The sequence below is a fragment of the Pocillopora verrucosa genome, chromosome 11 (assembly GCF_036669915.1).
Source record: "Pocillopora verrucosa isolate sample1 chromosome 11, ASM3666991v2, whole genome shotgun sequence".
Lineage (NCBI taxonomy): Eukaryota > Metazoa > Cnidaria > Anthozoa > Scleractinia > Pocilloporidae > Pocillopora > Pocillopora verrucosa.
Window position 1 is genome coordinate 21,343,949 of NC_089322.1, and position 21,818 is coordinate 21,365,766.

At 37.4% G+C, this 21,818-nt stretch overlaps 4 protein-coding genes and 1 long non-coding RNA gene across 10 annotated transcripts; 2 read left to right on the plus strand and 3 right to left on the minus strand.

The window, feature by feature from the left end:
• Positions 1-140: 140 nt before the first annotated feature.
• On the minus strand, positions 141-2,349 carry LOC131787839 (major facilitator superfamily domain-containing protein 3). Its single transcript, XM_059104904.2, has 3 exons — positions 1,935-2,349; positions 1,007-1,526; positions 141-547 (listed from the first exon to the last, which is right to left on the minus strand). The coding sequence occupies exons 1-3, from the start codon at positions 2,347-2,349 to the stop codon at positions 157-159; spliced, it is 1,326 nt and encodes a 441-aa protein (XP_058960887.1). The 3' UTR covers positions 141-156.
• An 8-nt stretch (positions 2,350-2,357) lies between these two features.
• Positions 2,358-10,523, plus strand: LOC131787837 (cytochrome P450 10-like). 3 transcript variants are annotated; one of them, XR_009340498.2, is made up of 9 exons: positions 2,358-2,916; positions 4,720-4,919; positions 6,096-6,380; positions 6,667-6,764; positions 7,437-7,603; positions 7,778-7,856; positions 8,395-8,573; positions 9,080-9,123; positions 9,209-9,302. XR_009340498.2 is itself a non-coding variant. In XM_059104902.2 (9 exons), the coding sequence occupies exons 1-9, from the start codon at positions 2,480-2,482 to the stop codon at positions 9,317-9,319; spliced, it is 1,578 nt and encodes a 525-aa protein (XP_058960885.2). In that variant the 5' UTR covers positions 2,358-2,479; the 3' UTR covers positions 9,320-10,523. The 3 variants fall into 3 exon arrangements, 2 of the variants coding, with proteins under 2 accessions (XP_058960885.2, XP_058960886.2); XM_059104902.2 differs by having other exon boundaries at positions 8,395-8,551; positions 9,209-10,523; XM_059104903.2 differs by having other exon boundaries at positions 2,858-2,998; positions 8,395-8,551; positions 9,209-10,523.
• A 193-nt stretch (positions 10,524-10,716) lies between these two features.
• LOC131787841 (uncharacterized) lies at positions 10,717-15,185 on the minus strand. Of its 4 annotated transcripts, XM_066174661.1 has the most exons (6): positions 15,028-15,185; positions 14,512-14,598; positions 13,745-13,855; positions 12,383-12,723; positions 11,951-12,148; positions 10,717-11,616 (listed from the first exon to the last, which is right to left on the minus strand). In XM_066174661.1, exons 3-6 carry the CDS (start codon positions 13,842-13,844, stop codon positions 11,287-11,289), a joined length of 969 nt encoding a protein of 322 aa, XP_066030758.1. In that variant the 5' UTR covers positions 13,845-13,855; positions 14,512-14,598; positions 15,028-15,185; the 3' UTR covers positions 10,717-11,286. The 4 variants fall into 4 exon arrangements, with proteins under 4 accessions (XP_066030758.1, XP_058960889.2, XP_066030760.1 ...); XM_059104906.2 differs by lacking the exon at positions 14,512-14,598; XM_066174663.1 differs by lacking the exon at positions 15,028-15,185 and having other exon boundaries at positions 13,745-13,792; positions 14,512-14,567.
• Positions 15,186-15,799: 614 nt separating this feature from the next.
• LOC136277034 (uncharacterized) lies at positions 15,800-18,444 on the plus strand. The gene is made up of 2 exons (XR_010715745.1): positions 15,800-15,848; positions 15,934-18,444. It is a non-coding gene; the product is annotated as an uncharacterized lncRNA (long non-coding RNA).
• LOC131787847 (uncharacterized) lies at positions 16,718-20,963 on the minus strand. Its single transcript, XM_059104914.2, has 5 exons — positions 20,816-20,963; positions 19,528-19,638; positions 18,149-18,489; positions 17,717-17,914; positions 16,718-17,380 (listed from the first exon to the last, which is right to left on the minus strand). Exons 2-5 carry the CDS (start codon positions 19,625-19,627, stop codon positions 17,051-17,053), a joined length of 969 nt encoding a protein of 322 aa, XP_058960897.2. The 5' UTR covers positions 19,628-19,638; positions 20,816-20,963; the 3' UTR covers positions 16,718-17,050.
• Positions 20,964-21,818: the final 855 nt, after the last annotated feature.

Here is a 21,818-nt window from a genome sequence, read left to right on the forward strand (position 1 = left end):
TCTTTGTCCTTGCTTGTGAAAAGACAAAAAACATCTTTCTCCAGCTTGCATAATATTATTAAAATCTATGTGATAAATGTTATTTTGGTAAGAAATGTTTGACTGTGATCTTTGAAGGTAAAGAACCAAAATTTACCAGAAAGGTTTTGATTTTCTTTAGGAAGATTTCTCCCTCTGAGATACCAGGCCATGTTTTAAAACAGGAAGAAATGACAATGCCAGTAGAAAGCACAATCCAAAGAAATACTGGTAACCAATAATATCTACTAGTATCCCAGATAAGGAAATCATCAGCAATTTACCCAACACTTCTGATGTGGCAAGAACAGCACAGTGTGTTGCTTTAGCACCAGGTAAAGAATTTTGTGAACTTAACATCATGAGTGTGAATGTTGCAGTTGTGATTATTCCCCCACTTAGTTGTATGAAACATTCAATGATTGCAATTGCAGATTTTGTGAATTGTGTTAAGGACAGCAACCAAAGTGAGAGAAGTGGTACTAGTCTTGCATACGAAGTCCATAGGAGTACTTTAATCACCCATGACCTTAAATTCAAAATTAAAAACAGAGCTTTTTCAATATTGAGTGCAGTTAGTGCTGTGTCAAAAACAAAATCATGTAACAACTATTTATTAAGTAGTGTCCACATGCAAACAACATTCAAAAAATACAATTGTTAAAAAAGGGCACAGGTTTTAAACAGGCAAAATTTACCCAAAAAGTTTCTGAAGTCTTGTAGCATGCCATAGAGGAACAATGGAGGGAAATGTATACTTCCCTTACCTATCAATAATTCTAAGTATATTACAGTTGTGCTATTTACTCTTTGTTTACTGTTACTCAGTGGTACCACACATGTTTTGATTTATGTTTGTGTTATTTTGTCACCCTTCTGTGGTCAATATCTTACACATTTAATGCCCTTTTTCCTGTTGTCACTGTAATTTTATTCAAATTAGAAAGTACATTACAGATGTTAGTGATATGTTGACCATTCACATTACCTGTGTCCATACTGCAGACTAACAATCCAGCCTCCTATGGTTGAACCACTGATTGAGAACAGTTGACCAAATATTCCAAATATTACCCCCACTTGTTCTTGGGGAATTCTTTGATCAATCAGATACAAAGGCAGCATGCTAACAACACCTTGTTCGCCTAATTTGTATGTTGCAACATAGAACATCAGCCATGAGAAGTCAACAGTCCTAATAGTAGTTCTAATGATCTTTAAAGGACTAAGCTTGCCACTTGTATTATCATTGGAGACTGACATAGATGAACGTAACTGATTTCCTTTAATTTCCTGATTTTTCAATGATACTCCCTTTGCTATTTCATATGTTGAACGTGTTTCACTGTTAATGTTTATTACTGAGATGATTAACATGACTATGTAAAAAGAGCCCCAGAGGGTGAACAACCATTTCCAGCTGTAGTATACACTGAGCCAAGAAAGAATACCTCCTCCAAATAATGCACCCAGTTTGTAACCAACCACTTGTAGTGTGCTCGCCTTTCCTGAAAATGGAATAAAATGTTACCCTTTGGACTAGCAGTATTCCATTGATTGAGGTGTCTTGTCAAGTCACAGGTCATTTGTGATCACTCAATCAACAATTTGACCAAATCAAAGGATTTTCCTCTAATGTTACATCCCTAGTTTGTGAAAGAGAATTTCCTAGGCTGTTATGCATGCAGAGTACAGGCCACCTTCCACAAATAAAACCTACACAAGACACTATGAATGTTGAGAGATTATCTTGGACAGCGCTAAAAAAGATGTATTTTTAAGCTATGGTCTTGGGCAGAAAACAATAACCCTCTTTCCTTGATCTTATGGGTGAGGATTTCATTATTTTTCATAATTTGTTTGAATTGTTTGCATTATTTAAACTATTCATGCTGAAGTTGTAAATGTATTCTTACCAAGATCTTCAGGTTCTAGCAGGCAAATTGCATAGGCATCCACTGCAACATCCTGTACAGCAGATGTTATGTTCATCCACAACACCCAGAACAGAACCAAAAGAGTATTGTGTTCTCCCACCCAGGCTGATGCAAAGCAAATTACGGCCATAATTAACGAGCCCAAAGTAATCCAAGAGTTCAAAGACCATAACTTATCAATCAAAGGTGCTATTGTGAATTTGAAAATCCATGGTAAACTTAATAGGCGGCTAAGGCCTACCTTTGACAATGAAAACTTATGTTTCCTCAGAAATAATGGAAGAAGTTTGACTTGAAAGCCATAAGGCAATCCTTGACCGAAATATAAAAGAAACAACAGAACATCAGAGCTCGCCATCTTGAAAAACAACAAATTCTTTGGTAGCCACGCCATCTAAATAGATGGAGCGGCTCCATAGCTGCATTTCGAATGTTTTCATGTCAAAAACATAGTTGCAAATCTATCCTCCTTTCTGCTGCTAAGACTGCTTGTCGGACACTATTAGTGAAAACCGGGTTTTATTATGTATTCTTTGTCAAGATTCGCTCTCCGCAGAAATCTTCTCCCATGTATTGAAGTGTTAAAACCCTTCAATTCACTTTTGAGATTTCAGAAAACCGAGGCAGTCTCTGATCGCAGCGGTGATCAGGAATCCGCAACTCAAGGTAAACCCTTCCAAGACATCCCTGGTCGCCCCAAAAACTTCAAATCTTTCGTAGAATTTTACTGGAAATCTGAGCGATTTACCAAAGGATACAAAATGCTGGACGAATTGTTTCGGACATATGGCCCTATTTTTAAGGAGTTCGCTTTCTTGGGGACGTACTCCGTGCATCTCATTGATCCTGTTGATCAAGAAAAAGCTCTACGTGCCGAAGGAAAATATCCCACCAGAGTAATGATTGACTTTTGGCTGGAGCATCGACAACGCAGGAATTATTTCCCTGGCATTGTGCTCTTGTAAGTCACGATTCTCCATGTGCCCAAATACACTTCGCGTGACATGACAGTATCGCCATTTAATTATGCGAAGCAGAAGGAGGTGAACACGCGAGTTCTTTTCACCAATGCTGTTTCTAGCTATACGGCAGCCGGACAGGTTTATGAAGTTACTCCGCGTCTGGCAGTCGAAATATTTACCAATTTTAATTCACACAATCAGAAACGTTTTTAGATCGATAGACACGTTACGTTTTCCACCGACCTGCTAGTTTTGCATAAGCTCGGCGCTCTTTATTTATTTAGGACCTGTTTACATGGATGTGGGGAAACCTAGGTAGTTGAGGTAACCCGAGGTTATCACATGCAGTCTTACAACCCCGGGATGCAGGGGCGAGGTTTCCCGAGGTTTTTATCGCACTTGTAGTTAAGGATTTTAAGATGTCACTACGACGACATGTGGTAAACGTCGCCGTAAAAAACGTAATTTATTTTCTTCTAAGATTTTCGCCATCAGCTCGATGCATTAACCGTTTCTGACGGTACAACGTCTTCACTTCGGCTCAACATGTGAATGTGGTGCTGAGTTCAAAGTAACATCGTGACTAAATCGCTGTCGAGGTTTCATTGCTAAGAGGACGTAAAAATTGGTGTTTTAACGTTTAAGCTCTGCATGAGACTGCTAGGAAATGAACAAAGTTTTAACACACTCGAGTTTCGTTTTTTTTTTTTGGCTCATTTGATCTTTTTGTAACATGGCTAGCGGGTAACCCCACCTTGAGACGTTTACATGGCAAACTGTCACTCGGGCAGACAGGGTTACCCTGCCCAGCAGCCTGGGCAACCTGCCTAGGCAGGTCACCCCACCTATCATGTAAACGTGTTCAAGATAAAATAAGAGATTTTATGGATGGGCGGGTTACCACACTTGGTGGGTTACCTCACCAACCTGGGGTCCCCTACCTCCATGTAAACAGGCCCTTAGACAGACTTAAAATTAAATCTGTGACTTAAAGGCTTGTTGCAAGCTTCCAGACACAGAATTCATAAACACTCCGTGTCCAGCAGTTGAAAGTTTTCCTCAATTTTTAATTTTATTGTGAAATTACATTAGAATTATAATATGCTAGGCAGAGCTATCTTTGTTTACATTGGTAATAATTTCATGATTATGCTTGTTGTCTTCACAAATGTTAATTGAGGTACAATTGTTTGCAGCAAGCTTCTGGACACGAAGTCAAAATACTCCATGTCTGGCAGTCAAATGTTTTTTAAATTTTATGTTTTTCTTGTTGATAGACTCAAAACAGTAGGTTGCCTGCTGTAAACAGAATAAATGAGATGGTAAGGTTCGAACTTGGTAAAGAAATAGAGAAAGATGTTTTCATCTTGTCACAGGTGTGGGACAAAGAAAAAATTCAGGGCCCTCAAGGTCTGAGGTTCAATTTCTCCTGGGGACTCTGAATTTTTTCTTTGTCCCACACTCATGACAAGATGAAAACATTTTTCTCTAATGTTATTATTGTTTAAAAAACAAAAGAATTAGTAAATAATTTTTACTGCCAGACAGGGAGTAATTTCAAAAACCAATCCAGGCTGCTGGACATCTAGACACAGCATTTTACCAATTGATCAAACTATAACAAAATCTGAGAAACAAACTAGTTATTGGTTATACGTTTTCTTAAATTCTGCCATAGTTGTATTCATTAACCCAAGCACTCATTGAAGAGGACAAACAAACACTGACAGAGTAATAGCAAGCATATTCTAAAAATTTGTTTTTCTCAATTAATGAACAACATATTTTTTTGAATCTGACAGACAAGGAGAAGAGTGGTACAGAGTACGACACAGTGTAGCTCCAAAAATAATGCGTCCAAAGATTATGGAGGAAAATATTGATAACTTTACTGCTGTAACAAAAGATGCAATTGCAAGGCTTGCCAAACTAAAGGAGGAATGTGGACCTGACAGACACATTCCAGACTTGGAGGAGGAACTTAGTAAATGGGCTACAGAGAGTAAGTCAATCAAAACTGGTTGTACTTTCAATTAATGTGAGTTATCTGTGACCTATAGATGTAGTTTAAGTGAAGTTTCATGGGCAGTATGAGAATCTATTATATAAACATCAATGAAATACCAAGTAAACTTTCATATGAAAACATATCTTCACACTTGAAGATAGCATGTCAACTGTGTATCTTCACAGGTAGAAAGACCACTGTTGCTATGGTTATATATAAAAAAGTTAAAGTGAAATTGTTTTGTTTTCATCTGTGTTTTTCTTAACAGATAGAATGTTGTGTGGCTGCATGGAGATAAGAAATTTCTCTTTGAGTGTTGAAAAATATTTCTTGAGTGAGGGAAACAAACAAGTGAAATATTTTTCAATACAAGATGTAATATCTCTAATCCACTTAATATCCTATATATAATTCAGTATTAAAAAATGTGGGTCACCAAGTTTGAATTTGACTTCGAAGTTGAGTTGAGAGCCACATTAAGGTAGAGTTATAGCTGTGTCTCAAAGGCTGTATTTTTGCCAAAATTAGTCACCTAATATGTCAAAAAAGTGGAAAGTTAGGATTTTTTTTTTGATATGACAAATGAGAATTGGTATTGGTATTTGAAAGTAAGGAAACCATTTTGAGCCTGCTTTTTATCAAATATGCATATACCCAAATGTGGATCAATGTCTGACACATTTGATTGTCAAAGTTATCAATTAGGTGGCATGTACCCCTCTCATCACCAAAGCAAACCAAAAAACTTTGCCTAAAGAGGTTTTTGAAGGGTTGTCTCAAGCCATCCTATACTTAATGGACTTTTAAATTTGGGGAAAGCTGATCAGGAGGCGGGAGTGTGCATAAATTATGTTGTGCTACCATTCCATTCTGCCTTGTAGGCTGACTTGCAGTTTAACCAGGGTGATAAAAGCTTTTTGTGGTAATTAGAAATGAGGCCCTTTTTCTCAATAATGAGAGAATGAAACAACAATGATGATGAAAATTGGGCCTCAGGTTAGGAAACTGAATAACAGGCTGTGAGGTGGATGTTACAGGCTTTTGTTAGAATGGACTTCCTTTAAGCAAAGTGTTGTTTGATAATTGTTGTTTTTGATATTGTATTTATTCATTTTATCTTCATGTTTTGATTGAATTAGGAAGTAAACATTCTGTTTGTACTTTTTCAAGGTGTGGGAACACTTGCATTTGATTCCCGCCTAGGGCTCTATGAAGATCCTCCTAAAGAAGAAGCGATGCGATTCATCACAGAGGTTCATAACTTCTTCTCAATCAGTCATAAGTTGTTTTTTAGTGTATCAAGGCGACTTGGTAAGAACTTCAGCATTGATACACCATTACTAAAGAAATTCTTCAAGACTGCTGATACCCTTATAGAAATTGGGGAAGGTTTTGTGGATAAGAAGATGAATGAATTGAAAGAAATGTCAGATAAAGGAATTGATAACACTCAAGGCAAGTATTCAGTTAAATATGTCCTTTTAGTAAATTTATGCACTTATATGATTATTACATAGTTGTATACAAGTCTATGAGTCTGTAAGGTAAATTGTAAATTCTCAACATGTTGTCTTAACCACAGTTGCAACAATTTTTGTACATTGACCAATGATGGTATGGATTTTGTTCATAAGTTCTCTTTGAAAGTAATGATGTAAAAAAATGTAATCACAGCTTAATTCCCAATTTGTCTTCAATTATTTTCAGTGATCACCATCTTATGTATGTTCTTTTCAAACAGCTGTTCCACTGTTAACCTACCTGCTCACAAAAAAGGAACTGACTCCTCAAGAGGTTGTAGGTGTTCTTCTTGATGTGGTTGGTGCAGGAGTTGATACAGTAAGTGATATAATCAATGATATGTTTCTGTCAATTACTGCATGAGTAGAAAATTGAGCAGAGTTTTCCTGTAGGTAAATATAGAGTCAGTAATATTTCCAGGGTGGCTAATTAGCAACATTAACCCATCTATTGAGAGGATACAGCAAAATGTTTGCAACTTAACTCTTTAACACCCAGATTTTGTTAACATGACTCTTCCATCAATTTATTTATGTTGTCTAGAGATTAGCTAGAGGGTATTCCCTTGAAAAATTGCTGAAATCTGATTGACAAAGAAGTGTGTGGCAGTCAGTTGAGGGAAGGAGTATTTTGAACTTTGAGTCACATGGATTATTGCGCCAATCATTGCTAAGTGACAAATCAAACAAATATGACATAAATGATTCTGTAGAAGGTGAAGATATTGATCACTGTTGTGGAACACTTGAGCATGTATGATGCTGCTATGGGAGATATCTCCAATGTAATAGCTGCCAAAACTTAGTGAAAGCCTTAAGAGAAGTGCTTTAGGTATTCTGTCACAAATATTGCAATCCAGGTCTTACATGTATGACATGCATACAGAACAAAATTAACCTGCCTGCACCTAATTCGAACCTTTCTGTCATTGATGTCTAGATTCATATCAGTGGGATTAATTTTCACATCATTTTCTCCTTGATAACACAGACAGCAAATACTACTTTGTGGATGTTGTATAATTTGGGAAGAAATCCACATGTACAAGACAAACTCTATCAGGAAGTGGAAAGTGTTGTTGGAAAAGATGCAGATGTTACCTCTCAGAGTCTAGCAAAACTTTCATATTTGAAGGCCTGTCTTAAAGAAACAATGAGGTAAACTTACTCTGCCTTACTGAAAAAAAAACTACTTAGTTTTTACAAATTGATAGTTTTGTAGGAGTGGTATTTCCATGATGGATGTATTTATTTGTAAAAAACCTGAGCTGTTTGCTACCAGCTTTAATCTTCTCCTTTGTCATGTTCTTTCTCTTACTTTTCCTTGAGAAGATTACACCCAGTTATTTCTGCCAACAGTCGAACATTGGATGAGGATATTGAGTTACGTGGCTATCATGTGCCAGCTGGAGTGAGTCTCTGTTTCTTTTTATTACCTACATGTATCTTGTTAAGTGTTGTATAGCCTTCTTGTAATCATTTATGATAAAAGTGATAATGACAATAGCAATAAGGATTATGATGAAGGTGATGATGATCGACAAAAATAATTACCGCTAAGGACTCTGAAATAAAGTTCTCCTGATGGACTACAAAAACTATTCATTACTAGTCGTAGTTCCCCTACATTAACAAATCGCAACATCCCTCAAATTCTTGAAATTTTTCCTTTTACAGCATGATAAAATGTCTCTAACAATTCCCTTTATTCCTCAGTTCAAATATGAATATTATAAATAATTCTTTCCTTGGACTATTTACTGTGAAACTGTTTCAGGAAAGCCTCTAACCGGTATGTGTGGTGTGCGAATATACACAGGTAGAGCCCCTATTATTAAGGAAATGTAATAATCTAAAGCCTTGTCTTGTCAAACTCAGCTCAAATGATATCACTGTTTTATCCCTTTTATTTGATCCAGGACTGATGCAATTCCTAATTATTCTTGCAGACTTTCATAGTTTTAGAAAATTACTGTACTGCTCGCTCAGAAGAGTACTTTGAGGATCCTTTAGAGTACAAACCAGAGCGCTGGCTGCGAGAACAGAGGGAAGAGGCTCACGCTTTTGCAAGTATTCCATTTGGATTTGGACCTCGTATGTGCCTTGGTGAGTAAGGCCGTTGATTGAGGTGAGCTGAAAAAGACAGGGGGGCACTAGGATTTTCAAGGGTGGGGGGGGGGGGGGGGAAAGGAGGGTTTGGGTCAAGGTTATCAATTGCGGCACGTCTTGCGTGAAGAGACTTATACCGCTGCTATACTACGGGCCCCTATAGCACTGGAAACGATTTATGCCTTGCATTCACCAAAGATATTCTTCTCCGAAAAGCCCACATGGTTTTTTAGGATATCTTGCACCCTTACTTATTTTATTTACAACTGTATTTAACCAGGGCTCCTGATTTAACTTCATGACGTTGTAAATAGTAAGTCGAATAAAGATTGTTTTGTCTTGTTATCGGATTTGTGCATTTTCACCTCCTGAATTATAGGGGCATTCCTGGACATCCACCCCCCTCCCCTGACACCACGGCTCAGATCTCTCCGCCCCATTTTCACCCTTTACTACTGTCTGTAAGAAATTTTTTAACTTCATCTCTTCCGACTTTCCTGTTGAATCTTCCATTTTTTTTGTAAGGTCGTCGTTTGGCGGAATTGGAAATTTACCTGTTTGTTTGCAAGGTGAGAATGTCATGTTTCAAACGCACTGTAGTTGCGGAATCTTTCTTGAAGTTTTGATTCGTTTGTCTTATTCTTTGTCTTGCAGCTACTGCAGCGGTTTCAAATTGAATACAATCAAGGTCCGTTGGAAATGTACCAGAAGATTCTTATGGTTCCTGATAAGCCGGTTAAGATCAAACTAATCGACCGCCGTTGACTCATTTAAACCTTCCATATTACACAGTCATAGTCACTCAGCATCCCCTCCCCCTCTATAAAGAACCGTGCTAACACTGAGTGATGTCTTAATGAAAGGCCATATCACCCGTATTGACACCATTGAATTAGTTTTATTGATACAAATGATGCCAAAAAGTCATGAAAAGCTGAACTCGGGAATTCATTGGCTGGACATATGTATCATGATCCTATTTACTTATACCTGTACTTACTTAAAATACTTTCCCATTCTAAGCTTTATTCTGTTTCAGAAGATATAATCTCAACCGATTATCATAATTCAAAGTCCTTTATCCAGCATCCTTACACATTCAGATCTCATTATTCATTCAAGAGACTATCAAGTCAGCTGAACGGAAGTTATTCCTTAACACAACAAGTTGTTATTGCAGTTAGGTAAATGTGTCTGATTCTGAGTTACGCTTTTCACTTTACACGTTTTTTAATTTTTTAACGTTTTAAATAATTACAAATATTATATTAATTCGACTGTTGTGCAAGTAGCATTCACTGATCTAGATTAATTAGTTTTTTCTGAATCATTGCTCGATATGCAGATAAATTTCAGTATTTTATTGCTAGTTTTTTTAAGGTTTACAATAACTAAAACTATTTTGCTTGCGCTTAGTTCTAATTTTTTAGTCTGTGCGCATATATGATACAATGGATTCGAGTGAGGGCAAGAGCTAGCGTAACAGTCATATTGCAGCCGCTTAAGGCGAACCAGAAACCATTATATCATTTCAAAATGCAACTGAAGGACAATATGAAACGGTTGCGTGCATATGTATGTAAGTGTCATTGGAGTTATAAAATTTTAATCATATAATTACATTAAGTATGTAACCGAAGAAGTTACAATTCATAGACCCAACGTTTCGACACTCCTGTCTAGTGCCTTCATCAGGGGTGATCTAAACGCTGCAACAAGAGGTCCTTTTATATGATCACTAATTAGCGGCCTTTTTTTCTGACGAGGTGTAAATAGGCGTCAGGAAGCAGACCGCCATCGTCACGATTTAAAGGAGCGTGGGCGGAGTTTATGTGCCAAGCCTCCAAACAAAGGCGCTGGTGGTAACGCCGATTAGTAGTGATAATTTTAGAATTATCCCACCCAATTGTATGGTTGGTTAGGCAAGTATGCTCCGATAAAGCTGAATTTTCCTTTTTGCAAAGAAAAACCGCTTTTTGGTGCTCTTTTAACCGTGTACCAAACTGGCGTTTGGTCTGTCCGATGTATTCGTTATCACAGTCATTGCAAGGAATAGAATAAATGGCGTCGGTATTCTATTCCTTGCAATGACTGTGATAACGAATACATCGGACAGACCAAACGCCAGTTTGGTACACGGTTAAAAGAGCACCAAAAAGCGGTTTTTCTTTGCAAAAAGGAAAATTCAGCTTTATCGGAGCATACTTGCCTAACCAACCATACAATTGGGTGGGATAATTCTAAAATTATCACTACTAATCGGCGTTACCACCAGCGCCTTTGTTTGGAGGCTTGGCACATAAACTCCGCCCACGCTCCTTTAAATCGTGACGATGGCGGTCTGCTTCCTGACGCCTATTTACACCTCGTCAGAAAAAAAGGCCGCTAATTAGTGATCATATAAAAGGACCTCTTGTTGCAGCGTTTAGATCACCCCTGATGAAGGCACTAGACAGGAGTGTCGAAACGTTGGGTCTATGAATTGTAACTTCTTCGGTTACATTCATTAAATCTGCAAACCAGTGTAGCTTCAAACTATGTCTGATTGTCCACCTGGTTGCCGTGTGAACTTTAATATACATTAAGTATATTTTGCACTACAGAAGTCAAAAGATAAGGGACGTTTTAGTCAGGTTGCTTCCCTTTATAGCCCGCTTATTACCTAACATTTTTTAATTATTCTATTTCTATCCATAAACATATCCAATTTGTACAGTGGTTCTCGGTGTCATTCAATCGTAAAATGAATATCGTCTAAGGAATGGATATTGTGAAATCAATCTCCGAACTCGGTTTATTTGGTCAGTGTTCCACTCGACATTTGTTCGCGTGGTGGAGGGGACTGGGTCGACAATGGCAGCGCAGTCTTGCAGGTACTTCTCTGTGCACGTGATTTCTAAGAAGTTGCAAATATTCCGTAAATTTTCTGTAGTGTACGTCATCACATCAATGCTTGCTACGTCAAGTACGCGGCCTGGAAAGTTTTTCTTGACTTCAAGACTTCCTCGAGCGAGTTCACCGTAACTTTTTATACTTCCATCAAGTACATTTGAGAGGTTCACCTAAATGAAGGATTAAGAAAAAGTTAGTTGAGGAATCTTTTGGTGGTGAGGTATTCCCAATTGTTTATGAAGCCTTGACTGCGTAGTTGGGTGAGATAAACTTTTCCTTCAAAGTTTCAAATAGGTCTGAAACCTAACAGACCAATAGATATAATGTAAACGTGGGGATGAATCTTAATACTATTCTTTATTTATTTATTTGTTAACTTCGCCACACGACAACAATCCAAATAAATAGATGGAAAAAAATGACAAAAAACGACAGAAAAATGTCAGGGGCATTGCAACAGCGCAGCCAATAACAGCGGGCCCAGCGTATACTGCGTATTCTGACCTTAAGGTTAACTTGTCCCTTTTTTCTCTCTTGTGCTCTTCGTAGAGTCATAGTTGCGATGTTATCAAATGGATTTCTCACAACGTGAATGAACTTTAGTTGTACACCGAGTTTTTTCTCGAGGTCTCTCAACGCCTTTATTCCCTCGGGTCCTCGCGCAATTTTGGATGCTCGAGCAGCTTTCTTATCACCAACAACCTGCATAGAACAAATAGAAAACTAGGAAGCAGCGTTCTCATTTTATCCAGTAAAATGTTTACAGGTACATCTCATTTGTATTAAACGTTATCGAATTAGTAAGTAATTAGTAGATTCCGTTTGGAAAGGGAAAAGGCCCATTTACAAATTGGTAAGCGAAGCGCATGATCTGAAATCTAGCGAATTTTGCTCTGGCGAATACAGGAACCGAAAAAATGTAACGGTAACACACACCTGTAAGTTATGTTTGTATCTGCCTTGCCATTGGTCCTTGATGTTATAGTGATATTGTTTTGGTCTGTCACCCACCAATCGCGAGCGCACTCCAAACATGACGTCATAACGAGATTTTGCATAAAGTAGCTCGTACATGTAATATTTTGATCTCTGAGACAACAGAGGGTTTTTTATCCATTCGCCCAAGATGTTGTAGTCGTTGGCAACGATAATGTTTGGATGAGCATCTAACAGAGAAGCTAACAGGGTGTGTCTACTTCTGTTGTAACCAATAAAAAGTAAGAAAATTTTGACACTGTCGTACTGTGTTGCATCTAGAAGATTAGTCAGCTGTGGAACTAAAATCAAACAATTGATGAGTACAAACAGAACAACAGCGGGGGGTGTTAAATAGAAAAAGTTAGGGGAGTTAAGTGAGCGTGAGTTAAGCGAGGATCGAGGAAGGAAGGTAAAATGGAGGTCTGGAAGAGAGAGTAGACAGAGTAGAAACCGCCATCTTTCAAAAATTCATGATTAATAATAGTAACTGAACTGAGTGGAATGCAATTTGGGCTGAAATGATTCGCGTGATTTCAAAATCGAACGAGCACGCAGCGCGAGTTCGATTTGAAATCACAAGTATGATTTCAGACCAAATTTGCACGACACGAGATTCAATTACCACTTCATTACATCCATTTTGAAATCGCCCAAATACAGGACTTGGTCAGTTCAAATATTTAATTGATGCAGGACTGAGCTGGTTTGAAATTAAATTCATTCATATTTGGGGGGGGAGGGAAAATATGAGCTTTGGAAAGAAAAGTTGCAAAATTTGACACATGATACTCTTTGTCTTTCATTTTCCTGCAATTTGATTGGTTACTTTAAACAAGCCTTGAAATCTGGTTGGTTGTTTTGTTTTTAGTGTGGCCTGCTCATTTGCTGGGAAAAAGATGCGATTTAAAGCAAAAAAGTCGTGACTAAATCGCACCAATTAGAGCCAATCAGATTACAGGGACCATCAGTAATTTCAAATGGTGTAAAAAAGGATGAATAGTTAACTGTTCTCAACCTCTTATCCGATGCAGACGCAAATCTGATCATGAAAATTCAAGAAATTAAAATTTTTATGACCTAATCGTGCTCACGATCAGTGACATATTCATTTCGGTTATTATCAGTGCTCGGTCATCTTCAAATTGTCATCTGTGGTGACGACATACAACTGGCCAAGTGGCTCATTCTGACAGGATGTATCTCTATCGATGGAGTATTAAGCCAATGAAAGTTTTTCACTTCTCCTAGATGAGAACAGTTACATTGGTATTGGCAAAATGAAATTTGAATTGAAACTGACGTAATTTTAATGATACAAACCTCGAGAGAACTTGCAATCTTTTAGGTTGGTCCAAAATAGAGTGTACACTGCAAAACAAAACACCACTGCTGCAGCAATTTTTAAGTCCCTAGAAGCCATGTTATCTTATCCTGCAAATTTAATATTGGGAATGATTGCAATTAAAATCACAGTTTGCAGCGTTTTCACCGTGGATCCAGTTGTTGAAGTCAGTCTTGTCCTACATTGTTTTGCGAAGCTGCATGTATCAGTGACACGTGGGCTTTTTTAAAGAAGGGAAACAATGAAGAATGGGCCAGGTTAAATTCTCTGCATGAAACTTTAAAACTACCACGTTGAAAATGTTATAAATTAAACAAATTGGTTCATGTGTCAGCTGTTCGTTCATCAAGCTTCAAAGCACCTGGGAGGTTTGGGGAGTACTCAAGGAGCTCCAGTTGTTCGCTTCTCCTCGAGAAACTCTCAAAAACCTTCTGCTTTCTCCAAACTTCCCCGCCACGTGCTTCATATCTTGATGAACGCACTAGCTTATGAGTCAATTGTTAATTGAAATAAAATTTACCCGAAAACACTCAAATAGTTCGCATGCGACCAATACTTATTTAGCACAATGTTTTTCAAGCGATCTCTAATATTGCAGAGAAAATGAATCAAAGCTCCTTATTAATCTGCTTCATAAGTAATTACTACATTAAAATTTCAACAAAATTTGCCTTCACTGAAATGTTCTCAACAAAAAAAAACCAAAAACAAAAACAATAAACAAACAAACAGAAAACCGATCTACCCCGGTAATCTTTCTGTCCAGCGGCTTTAACTTTCTTTTTACGGATATCTTGGGTTCCTCACTGTTCGGTCAGTACCGTTGCTGCCTCTACATGTTAATCACCATTACACTGTAGCCTAAAGTTATCGATATTCAGCATATTTTCCAGGATAAACTAAGTTCAAATCATTCGATCGCTGAATATTTCTAATTCACAGATTCTATAAAGACAAATCATTATCTGCCAAATAATACAGTTATGTTATGGGAGAGAAATTATCTCCGGAGTCAATGAAGCAAATGTGAAATTGCTCCAAAATTACTTACAGGTTCAAATCCTGCCGTTTAAGTCCCGAATTTTATCGTGTTTTTTGTTTTTCTGCTTTCAAAACAGTTCAGTTTGACCCTATTCACTGAGAGTATCGACATCTCATCATATAATTACACAAAAGTGCTCCTCTAGAAAGGCGAGTTAAATAATGAACATAAACTTTCAACAAAACTTATCATTACGAATGAAAGAAAAAAACTGCTCACCTCCACGTTTGTGCAGTCTATTTCTCTTGAAATCTGCAGATTGTTAACGCTTCACGCAATCTTTTGCAAACCGGCCTCAAACGACCATATATAATTCAGGATCCGTTGTTTCTCGGCCGTTCAGATATTCCATCTGTTCCATTTATGATGTTACGATGACTAGCTTTCAAATGCATTTTTTCAGCAGTCATCAAAGCTACGTAGCAACTCAGTCATGACTGTGCATATATAAATATAAAAATCATATATGTGAACTACAAATAAAGAAGCGAATATGAAAGCGGTCTTCGAAGGAATGAACACAACTTAAGAAGCAGTGAAAATAAGGCCTGTTTCTCGGCCGTTCAGATATTCCATCTGTTCCATTTATGTTGTTATGATGAGCAGCTTTCAGTGCATTTTTTCAGCAGTCACCAAAGCTACGTAGCAACTCAACTCTGCCTGTGAATATATGAATATGAAATATCAAAACGTGCGTGTCAATCCAGAACTTAAAATGTCGGTCGTATAAATAAATAAATAAATAAGTAACCTAAGTATTGAAGACAATTTTTTTTGGCATTGTTCCCAACGGCAATGACTTCTGACCCTTTGAACCCTAAGATTGACCAGCATCTAATTTCTCCGGACAATATCGCCCCTGAATCACACATTAAGGTCACGAGATTGAAGGAAATGATCACCAAGTAAAGTAGCTCTTTAAAGTTAAACAAATTCTCCTTGTTTTTAACTTCATCTCTTTCGACTTTCCTGTTGAATCTTCCTTTTTTTTTTAAGGTCGTCGTTTGGCGGAATTGGAAATTTACCTGTTTGTTTGCAAGGTGAGAATGTCATGTTTCAAACGCACTGTAGTTGCGGAATCTTTCTTGAAGTTTTGATTCGTTTGTCTTATTCTTTGTCTTGCAGCTACTGCAGCGGTTTCAAATTGAATACAATCAAGGTCCGTTGGAAATGTACCAGAAGATTCTTATGGTTCCTGATAAGCCGGTTAAGATCAAACTAATCGACCGCCGTTGACTCATTTAAACCTTCCATATTACACAGTCATAGTCACTCAGCATCCCCTCCCCCTCTATAAAGAACCGTGCTAACACTGAGTGATGTCTTAATGAAAGGCCATATCACCCGTATTGACACCATTGAATTAGTTTTATTGATACAAATGATGCCAAAAAGTCATGAAAAGCTGAACTCGGGAATTCATTGGCTGGACATATGTATCATGATCCTATTTACTTATACCTGTACTTACTTAAAATACTTTCCCATTCTAAGCTTTATTCTGTTTCAGAAGATATAATCTCAACCGATTATCATAATTCAAAGTCCTTTATCCAGCATCCTTACACATTCAGATCTCATTATTCATTCAAGAGACTATCAAGTCAGCTGAACGGAAGTTATTCCTTAACACAACAAGTTGTTATTGCAGTTAGGTAAATGTGTCTGATTCTGAGTTACGCTTTTCACTTTACACGTTTTTTAATTTTTTAACGTTTTAAATAATTACAAATATTATATTAATTCGACTGTTGTGCAAGTAGCATTCACTGATCTAGATTAATTAGTTTTTTCTGAATCATTGCTCGATATGCAGATAAATTTCAGTATTTTATTGCTAGTTTTTTTAAGGTTTACAATAACTAAAACTATTTTGCTTGCGCTTAGTTCTAATTTTTTAGTCTGTGCGCATATATGATACAATGGATTCGAGTGAGGGCAAGAGCTAGCGTAACAGTCATATTGCAGCCGCTTAAGGCGAACCAGAAACCATTATATCATTTCAAAATGCAACTGAAGGACAATATGAAACGGTTGCGTGCATATGTATGTAAGTGTCATTGGAGTTATAAAATTTTAATCATATAATTACATTAAGTATATTTTACACTACAGAAGTCAAAAGATAAGAGACGTTTTACTCAGGTTGCTTCCCTTTATAGCCCGCTTATTACCTAACATTTAAATTATTCTATTTCTATCCATAAACATATCCGATTTGTACAGTGGTTCTCGGTGTCATTCAATCGTAAAATGAATATCGTCTAAGGAATGGATATTGTGAAATCAATCTCCGAACTCGGTTTATTTGGTCAGTGTTCCACTCGACATTTGTTCGCGTGGTGGAGGGGACTGGGTCGACAATGGCAGCGCAGTCTTGCAGGTACTTCTCTGTGCACGTGATTTCTAAGAAGTTGCAAATATTCCGTAAATTTTCTGTAGTGTACGTCATCACATCAATGCCTGCTACGTCAAGTACGCGGCCTGGAAAGTTTTTCTTGACTTCAAGACTTCCTCGAGCGAGTTCACCGTAACTTTTTATACTTTCATCAAGTATATTTGAGAGGTTCACCTAAATGAAGGATTAAGAAAAAGTTAGTTGAGGAATCTTTTGGTGGTGAGGTATTCCCAATTTTTTATGAAACCTTGACTGCGTAGTTGGGTGAGATAAACTTTTCCTTCAAAGTTTCAAATAGGTCTGAAACCTAACAGACCAATAGATATAATGTAAACGTGGGGATGAATCTTAATACTATTCTTTATTTATTTATTTGTTAACTTCGCCACACGACAACAATCCAAATAAATAGATGGAAAAAAAGTTGACAAAAAACGACAGAAAAATGGCAGGGGCATTGCAACAGCGCAGCCAATAACAGCGGGCCCAGCGTATACTGCGTATTCTGACCTTAAGGTTAACTTGTCCCTTTTTTCTCTCTTGTGCTCTTCGTAGAGTCATAGTTGCGATGTTATCAAATGGATTTCTCACAACGTGAATGAACTTTAGTTGTACACCGAGTTTTTTCTCGAGGTCTCTCAACGCCTTTATTCCCTCGGGTCCTCGCGCAATTTTGGATGCTCGAGCAGCTTTCTTATCACCAACAACCTGCATAGAACAAATAGAAAACTGGGAAGCAGCGTTCTCATTTTATCCAGTAAAATGTTTACAGGTACATCTCATTTGTATTAAGCGTTATCGAATTAGTAAGTAATTAGTAGATTCCGTTTGGAAAGGGAAAAGGCCCATTTACAAATTGGTAAGCGAAGCGCATGATCTGAAATCTAGCGAATTTTGCTCTGGCGAATACAGGAACCGAAAAAATGTAACGGTAACACACACCTGTAAGCTATGTTTGTATCTGCCTTGCCATTGGTCCTTGATGTTATAGTGATATTGTTTTGGTCTGTCACCCACCAATCGCGAGCGCACTCCAAACATGACGTCATAACGAGATTTTGCATAAAGTAGCTCGTACATGTAATATTTTGATCTCTGCGACAACAGAGGGTTTTTTATCCATTCGCCCAAGATGTTGTAGTCGTTGGCAACGATAATGTTTGGATGAGCATCTAACAGAGAAGCTAACAGAGTGTGTCTACTTCTGTTGTAACCAATAAAAAGTAAGAAAATTTTGACACTGTCGTACTGTGTTGCATCTAGAAGATTAGTCAGCTGTGGAACTAAAATCAAACAATTGATGAGTACAAACAGAACAACAGCGGGGGGTGTTAAATAGAAAAAGTTAGGGGAGTTAAGTGAGCGTGAGTTAAGCGAGGATCGAGGAAGGAAGGTAAAATGGAGGTCTGGAAGAGAGAGTAGACAGAGTAGAAACTGCCATCTTATGACCCTTGAAAACTTGATTAAAAATTCATGATTAATAATAGTAACTGAACTGAGTGGAATGCAATTTGGGCTGAAATGATTCGCGTGATTTCAAAATCGAACGAGCACGCAGCGCGAGTTCGATTTGAAATCACAAGTATGATTTCAGACCAAATTTGCACGACACGAGATTCAATTACCACTTCATTACATCCATTTTGAAATCGCCCAAATACAGGACTTGGTCAGTTCAAATATTTAATTGATGCAGGACTGAGCTATTTTGAAATTAAATTCATTCATATTTGGGGGGGGAGGGGAAATAGGAGCTTTGGAAACAAAAGTTGCAAAATTTGACACATGATACTCTTTGTCTTTCATTTTCCTGCAATTTGATTGGTTACTTTAAACAAGCCTTGAAATCTGGTTGGTTGTTTTGTTTTTAGTGTGGCCTGCTCATTTGCTGGGAAAAGATGCGATTTAAAGCAAAAAAATTGTGAATAAATAGCACCAATTAGAGCCAATCAGATTACAGGGACCATCAGTAATTTCAAATGGTGTAAAAAAGGGATGAATAGTTAACTGTTCTCAACCTTATCCGATGCAGACGCAAATCTGATCATGAAAATTCAAGAAATTAAAATTTTTATGACCTAATCGTGCTCACGATCAGTGACATATTCATTTCGGTTATTATCAGTGCTCGGTCATCTTCAAATTGTCATCTGTGGTGACGGCATACAACTGGCCAAGTGGCTCATTCTGACAGGATGTATCTCTATCGATGGAGTATTAAGCCAATGAAAGTTTTTCACTTCTCCTAGATGAGAACAGTTACATTGGTATTGGCAAAATGAAATTTGAATTGAAACTGACGTAATTTTAATGATACAAACCTCGAGAGAACTTGCAATCTTTTAGGTTGGTCCAAAATAGAGTGTACACTGCAAAACAAAACACCACTGCTGCAGCAATTTTTAAGTCCCTAGAAGCCATGTTATCTTATCCTGCAAATTTAATATTGGGAATGATTGCAATTAAAATCACAGTTTGCAGCGTTTTCACCGTGGATCCAGTTGTTGAAGTCAGTCTTGTCCTACATTGTTTTGCGAAGCTGCATGTATCAGTGACACGTGGGCTTTTTTAAAGAAGGGAAACAATGAAGAATGGGCCAGGTTAAATTCTCTGCATGAAACTTTAAAACTACCACGTTGAAAATGTTATAAATTAAACAAATTGGTTCATGTGTCAGCTGTTCGTTCATCAAGCTTCAAAGCACCTGGGAGGTTTGGGGAGTACTCAAGGAGCTCCAGTTGTTCGCTTCTCCTCGAGAAACTCTCAAAAACCTTCTGCTTTCTCCAAACTTCCCCGCCACGTGCTTCATATCTTGATGAACGCACTAGCTTATGAGTCAATTGTTAATTGAAATAAAATTTACCCGAAAACACTCAAATAGTTCGCATGCGACCAATACTTATTTAGCACAATGTTTTTCAAGCGATCTCTAATATTGCAGAGAAAATGAATCAAAGCTCCTTATAAATCTGCTTCATAAGTAATTACTACATTAAAATTTCAACAAAATTTGCCTTCACTGAAATGTTCGTCAACAAAAAAGAACCAAAAACAAAAACAAATAAACAAACAAACAGAAAACCGATCTACCCCGGTAATCTTTCTGTCCAGCGGCTTTAACTTTCTTTTTACGGATATCTTGGGTTCCTTACTGTTCGGTCAGTACCGTTGCTGCCTCTACATGTTAATCACATCATTACACTGTAGCCTAAAGTTATTGATATTCAGCATATTTTCCAGGATAAACTAAGTTCAAATCATTCGATCGCTGAATATTTCTAATTCACAGATTCTATAAAGACAAATCATTATCTGCCAAATAATACAGTTATGTTATGGGAGAGAAATTATCTCCGGAGTCAATGAAGCAAATGTGAAATTGCTCCAAAATTACTTACAGGTTCAAATCCTGCCGTTTAAGTCCCGAATTTTATCGTGTTTTTTGTTTTTCTGCTTTCAAAACAGTTCAGTTTGACCCTATTCACTGAGAGTATCGACATCTCATCATATAATTACACAAAAGTGCTCCACTAGAAAGGCGAGTTAAATAGTGAACATAAACTTTCAACAAAACTTATCATTACGAATGAAAGAAAAAAAACCGCTCACCTCCACGTTTGTGCAGTCTATTTCTCTTGAAATCTGCAGATTGTTAACGCTTCACGCAATCTTTTGCAAACCGGCCTCAAACGACCATATATAATTCAGGATCCGTTGTTTCTCGGCCGTTCAGATATTCCATCTGTTCCATTTATGATGTTACGATGACTAGCTTTCAAATGCATTTTTTCAGCAGTCATCAAAGCTACGTAGCAACTCAGTCATGACTGTGCATATATAAATATAAAAATCATATATGTGAACTACAAATAAAGAAGCGAATATGAAAGCGGTCTTCGAAGGAATGAACACAACTTAAGAAGCAGTGAAAATAAGGCCTGTTTCTCGGCCGTTCAGATATTCCATCTGTTCCATTTATGTTGTTATGATGAGCAGCTTTCAGTGCATTTTTTCAGCAGTCACCAAAGCTACGTAGCAACTCAACTCTGCCTGTGAATATATGAATATGAAATATCATATACGTGAACTGCAGGTAACGAAGTGAATATGAAAGCTATCTTTGTTGGAAAGAACACAACTCGAGAAGCACTGAAAATATGGCCGAAAAAAGTTTGGCCTGTACGGGGTTTGAACCCAGTCATGACCTTTGTAATACCGGTGCAGCGTTCTACCAACCCAGCTAAAAAGCAACTGGGAGCTGGTCATTATGTTAGTCAAGTAGTGTTCACTGCTGCGAAGATCGCTTTCTTACTCAAAATCATTCTGTTGTTTCTATTTCAAAATCAATTTGTTCTTATTGTGCCATTTAAGTAAAAGAGAAAGACTAATTTAGCGTGTAATAACATACGAGCATCATATTCAAGAAAAATCCAAAACTATGCAGCCTGTCAAAGTTCTAGCTAAATGACAGAAGTAAAAATTCTTGGGCGGTGCAATAAGACGAGCACAGAACATTGAAAGGAATTGAAAGTTAATCAATTACGTTAAAAAAAAATTTGACTTTCAAGATAATTTTTCCTTTATCAATTGAGTTGATGATGTAAATTGACCA